This window comes from Rhagoletis pomonella, unplaced genomic scaffold, assembly GCF_013731165.1.
Source record: "Rhagoletis pomonella isolate Grant_MI unplaced genomic scaffold, Rhpom_1.0 Rhpom_scaffold_00001, whole genome shotgun sequence".
In the NCBI taxonomy this organism is placed as follows: Eukaryota; Metazoa; Arthropoda; class Insecta; order Diptera; family Tephritidae; genus Rhagoletis; species Rhagoletis pomonella.
This window is the reverse complement of record NW_023458555.1, coordinates 13,106,497-13,112,606: the sequence shown is the minus strand read 5'-3', so window position 1 is coordinate 13,112,606 and position 6,110 is coordinate 13,106,497. Positions and strand designations below refer to the sequence as shown.

General features: G+C 31.6%; 1 protein-coding gene across 1 annotated transcript in view; it reads left to right on the top strand.

Annotated features, from left to right (window-relative positions):
* LOC118735931 (28S ribosomal protein S9, mitochondrial-like) overlaps positions 1-6,110 on the top strand; it is a 76,577-nt gene that overhangs the window by 66,903 nt on the left and 3,564 nt on the right. Inside the window, exon 6 of the mRNA XM_036466013.1 lies at positions 5,952-6,108. Coding sequence (XP_036321906.1) covers positions 5,952-6,108 — 157 coding nt within the window. The remainder of the gene's footprint in view (positions 1-5,951; positions 6,109-6,110) is intronic.

Sequence of the window (6,110 nt, the reverse complement as noted above, 5' to 3'; positions counted from 1 at the left end):
AAAAAAGTTTGAAATTTGGGTGAAACTTTGTTTAATTTTTTTGTAGTCTTTTACAAAGTTTTAAACTTGGGTTTATATGGGTTTTGTTAGAGACTGAATTGTATTTTAATTGAAAATTCTTAAAAATAAATACTAGATTATGGGCCTGTATACTGTTTTTCCAGATCAGGTAATTTTTCCTAGATATTTTCATTTATATGAAAAAACAATCAAACTTTTTAACAAATCTTTCAAAATTTTTTTCATTTGTTTTAAAGCCTTTTCTTTTGTCAAAACATCAAGCTACTAACGATGAAATTCGATGGTTATATAAACAACTTTTGAATGGTCAAACATAAAACTAAAAAATCTTAGGAAAATGACCTGATCTAGAAAAACGGTAAATTTATCTGTCTCTGCGTTATTATTTTCAATTTTAAATAATCCTGGAGGGCGTAAACGAGAAAATTCCAAAAGGTTTGTTTTCCCTGTCTATTTTTGGACCACCCTAATGTATATGCATAAAAAATAAAGCTTATCATCCGTGCTCCCAATTTCACATTTACAAAAATTTTGTGATTTGAATCTGCTTGCTTTGTTGCCAGTGAAATGGAAAGTAAATGGCAAAAGGCGTTGAAATGTGTAATTATTTTCGACCGGAATATTTTTTTTTAATATCTTTACAATAAAAAGAAAGCATTATTTATCAACCGCTTTTTACTCGTATCTACGCTTAAGGTATAAAGGAAATACTCATCGACAATTTTCAGTTAAAAGAAATAATTTTGATTTGATCAAAAATTATTCATAAGCGCACATAAAGTATGTTATTTACAGTTCCTTACAAAATTTAAGCGTAGATACGTATTAGCAATTTTGGCAATGCCTTGAAAACAAAAAGTTGTTCGCTTTCATTTAATATATATTTTAATAAATAATTTCTGGCATTTAGTGCCCGTGACGTTGAACAAAAACTGTACTTTTCAATTATTCATTGAAATGTATAATTAAAAACTTTCAGCTTTTCAGTACCTCCTTTTTAGAGCGCTTATTTCACTTGTCCGCCCTAATTGAGTTGGTTCTATCTGGTTTTACTTAAAATATTTATTACAAGTCGGCGACAGAAATTTGTATGCTTAAAGTGATATATGTATGTACAGTGACTCAAACAAGTGACCACGTGTTGATTTTTTTAATATTAAAAATGATTTTCAACTTATATTTTTTTTTGTTATTATTTTATAAAAATATTGTCCAAGCTGTAACAAAACCATTTAAATAAAAGCTTCAAACTTTATACACAATTTAGGAAAATTTATAAAATTTTCATATATATTCGAACTTTTTAATCTGAATCCTTGAACATTTTTTGATATTTAGTTTTATAGCCCATACGATTTTAGTCTAATGGGGTGCAAGTTTTAAATGGCTAAAAAATCCCGTTAATTTTTAATATTTTTTTTCCTCTGCGGATTTTTGCAATTTTTTCTATATAATCAAGAATTTCTTATGAAAATTCACGCCAGTTTTTGTAATATGCACTTCTTATATATAGAAAACCGCAAAAGCAGTCACAAAAAAAAAAGAAATTCTAAAAGTCGACAGTATTATTTAGACGGTCGAAGTGCACTTCACTAGACTAAAATTGTGGGGGCTATATATAAAACTGCATACCCAGAAATGTTCTTAAGATCCAGATTACAAAGTTTGAAATTTTCTTAAAAATTTGTTGAATTTTCCTAAATTTTTCATAGGTACAGTGTGAAATTTCACTCGAGCCACTGTATTTTTGTATGTATGATAAAGGCTTTGTTTTGTTAATAAATAAGCGGCTGCTTTAGAAAATTGGTATGCAATTATTCATGTTTATAGACATGTGAAATGAAAATTAAGTAGCTGGAATCTACCGGATACTTATTATGCAATATGAGGTTCGGTAAATTAATTTTCAAAATATATAGTATAAGTACATTTCTTGGAATAGTACGACTATGTACCTTAGGCCGTACGGGATAAAAGGTTCGTCATTTTTCAACCACGAGTGTAAAGTATTTTTGCAAGGCAATGTCGAAGAAAAAAAAATATTTTTTTTTGGCCGAACCTCAGGGTAGCCTTTTTAAATTTTTTTTGTCATATTTTTGACATTTACAGTCGGGTCTTAAAGTATGACATATCGATGTTTTTATTCCAAAGTTCATTGACCTTAAGTACCCGTTCTAGTACTTAACCACCATATCTCAGCTCCTAAATATCGTTGGAATTTGAGAATATTTAAACTTAAAACGCTTCCGCTTGTATGTATAAGAAACAATGAAGAGCAATGTGCTTATGTAGTCCAGTCAGTAAGGCAGAATTACTAGTTTTACAAGAGTGTATATTAATTTGCATATTTTGCACGCGAACGCAGCATAAGAACCAATCCCGCCAAAACCAAAAACGGTTAAGAGCTCTTTATGACCAGCTGGTAATGTAAGCGGTCAAATACAGAAATAAGCGATGTGCAAAAGTATGTAAATACATACATATTTTATATTCTCATAAAATCCTAGACTAATCAGAAACAAACTTGAGTTTAGTATGTAGTACATACAGGCCAGCCAAGCCACTGACTTTTAATGAAATACAAGTGCAAAGCTGTTTTTTTTTACATATGCATGTAAACTTTACAGATATTCTGCATTTCTCTTTTAAATTCAATTCAATGGGAATATACTTACTTATACAAATGTTCATAAAATTAGCATTTAATTTAGCTTTACTGTCTATTGTATGTAGAACTGGTGGACTGTACGTATGAGTAACATTTAATTGTCGACTGTCAATTCAATGCAAGCACTTGCCACAAAGCGGGGAGATAATCAAGCAGACAAACACTTGCATTTCACATTGTTCTCGTACCTATGTATATATAATGTCAGTACATTTGTTTTCTCGAAATTATTTGGAATATGTTTGCAAGACCACTAGAGCGCAAATAAAGGGTGTGTTACTTTTTTTTATTAGAAATAAAGAACTTTTTAATTTAATAAGGCACACAAGTGTTAAATTAGTGGCCTTAACATGGCTGCAAAATTGGATGCAGGAGTCCCCAAACTGCGCTGATTACTTTTTTGTTGGAGTAGAGGCTGGACACTGGAAGTCGATAAATCTTTCTACATACATACTAAATATTTAGTAGCTGGAAACTACTGGCAATTTTGACTCGAAATGAGACACTCTGTATCGTCAAAGTGTATATACAATTGTGTATATTTGTACAGGAAGTTGTATTGTAACGAAAGTTTCGAATTTTTATATTGCCGTGAAATTGAGATTTTTTTTTATTGGTTTCGTCTTCCAACTGCTTATGTATGTATATAGTAGTTTCAATCAGTGATAGAGCTGTCATCTCTAAATACTAATGGAAAAACCTAAAGTAAATAAAATTGAAGTTATTATTAGATGCTAAATACTTAACTATTTGAGGGATGTTAGATATGTACTACAGTCTGTAATAGTTTTCCAAATACCGAAGTGGGCATTTCCATGACAGAGATTCATGAACGCGAATTACTCTCCATTTAATCTATCCATATAAAAAAATTGTAATAAGCTGTCAGTAAATTATATGTAGATATTAAAGAAAAATTAATATGGGTGTCTTTATTATAGACCAACAGAAACGAAATCAACAATTTTTGAGAATTTTAGTCTGTCTGTCTGTATATTTGTACGCGCATCACTCGAAAACAAATGCATAAAATTGAATGCAGTTTTAACCAATATACACTATAAGGTCTAAATTAAAATAAAATAAACAAAAATTGTGGAGTTGCCACCTGTTTGAAAATTGCAGTTTAAGTAAATTGACAAGTTAAAATAAATATTACAATATGGCTGTCAAAAGAAAGAAGTTTAAGCTGGCTTACAGCCGAACATATTTTTCTGGAAGGTTGCCACCTGTTTGAAAATTTTAACTTAACATAATTGATAAGGCCGCTGTGGTGTATTGGTAAGCATAAAAAATAAAGATTGCTTCATAAATCGATACTTTGTTTGAAAATCTTACTTGATAAAGCTCTTTAAATTTGTTTTTATTTTGAATGAATGAAGCCATAAGAGTTTTGGCAGGCAGATGAAGCCATAAGAGTTTTGGCAGGCAGTAACAGCTCACAAATACTCTTTAGATGCAGTGAAGCATGCCGGCCGGTTATTTGCTAGTTCTTAATAATATTCTAAAATCAAAAACCTAATTCCTTTGAGAACTTTCGCATATATTTTGATAAATCAATATCCCTTTTGCTCAAATTGTAACTCGAATGACGACTAATTTTTGACTTGTATTTAATAAGTGGTTCGTAAAATGTCATTGCGTCTATTTACAAGTAAACTTCTTTTCGTAAGCTGAAACATGCAAATGGTAATGTAATTAGGCTTTTAATCTTAAAATTTTACTTCGAATGTAACGCGAGTGTCGGTGGAATAAATGGTTTAGGAAAAGAAAGAGTATTCGGTAATTTTTGCTTTAATTTTTTAGGCATTCAAAATATAATAAAAGGCTTTGTAATTTTCGGGATTTTTTCGAAAGTTTCTAGGATTTCGTCCGAATTTTTTGAGATTTTTTTCTGGGCTTTTCGGAATTCTACGTATTCTACTTTACGTGATTTTTGAAGAAACTTTCGAATTTTATCAGACTATTTTCATGGATTTTCCTGAATTATTCCGTATACTTCGGGATTTTCCGAAATTTTCGAGAAATTTTTTTCGAACATAATTTAAAAATTTTTTTTTTGCTAGGTATTATTGTTGGTCCAACAGCCAAGTGTCGATAATTTGCTGTTTGTTTGCACCACTTGGCTGACTAACCGTCCGTTATTCTACGCTTAGCACATACATATGTGATTAGACATTTTAGCGTCTTAATTTTTCGCACTTTTGTTGTTTTAATTGTTGCGACTAGCCACTTTTGTTCTAAAATCTACTAATGAAGGCGAGTTCTACAAGTGCTGAATAGTTTTTTTTTTGTTCTTATTACACTAGTAGCCATTTTTCGCTGCATTCGCACATCAGAATTTGCATAAATAATTGAAGTACATACTATAGTGATCTGTAACGTTTGAGTTAGGCTTGCAATTTATGGTGTTTTTAAATTATGTGAAAAATACTGATTTTTATTCATATGAAACTACTCTCCCAGTTCAAAATGAGAAATAAGGTTAAGGAATATGAGTTGCAATAGCCTTTCAGAAAATAACTGCTTTATGATGTATGTATCTCGAACGATAGGCCGCACGAATGATGCCGCTGAACTAACAGCATTTGAATTTCTCTATAGAAATTTTTAGCGACAATTTTCGGATCGCTTTCGCAATTTACCGATGTGTGTTTCCTTGTGGGATATTGAGGATAATTGAAGAGCCAGCAGATTGAACTAGTATGCCTACCGACATCATTTCATCATTGCAATTAAGTTTAAACATGCATAAAATGTTCTTCCTTATAAAGACTCTTACCAGACGTCTGCCTAATTGGTTGATTAGTGGTGGATACACGGACCCTTGTCGCAGTTGTCACAACATAGAAGAAAACATTTTACTGCACCTTTTATGCCAATGCGAGGCATTAAGCAGACGATTTTTTATGCTGAGGTCTCGAAGTCTAGCAAAGGCCTTGCACGGCGAACGGATTGCACGGTTTGCAAAATGCGTGGAGTGTATCTGTTCAGAATGGCTGAAATGAAATTCATTTTCTGTAAAGTTCTTGCGCCGTACTAAAACTAAGATCACTTAATAAATGAGCCGTCGATTTAAACATTCCTATTTTTGCTTACAAGTTTTCGCTATTTACTATTCCAGCGAGCTAAAATACAATCAAATAAGTACAACTAAAAAGCTCAATAAAAATTGTTTAAAACTAAAAATAACTTTCAAATAAAACAAAATAAATATTTTACTCAATCTAGTTATGTACATATATATTTCTATCTTTTTTAGGTGCTCTTCCCGCTTGTTTTCGCTGATATGCTTGGTAAAGTTGACATCGAGGCTAATGTGGCCGGCGGTGGTCCATCTGGACAGGCGGGTGCTATTCGTTGGGGCATAGCGATGAGTTTGCGTAGTTTTGTCGATCAAGAAATGGTCGAATCGATGCGT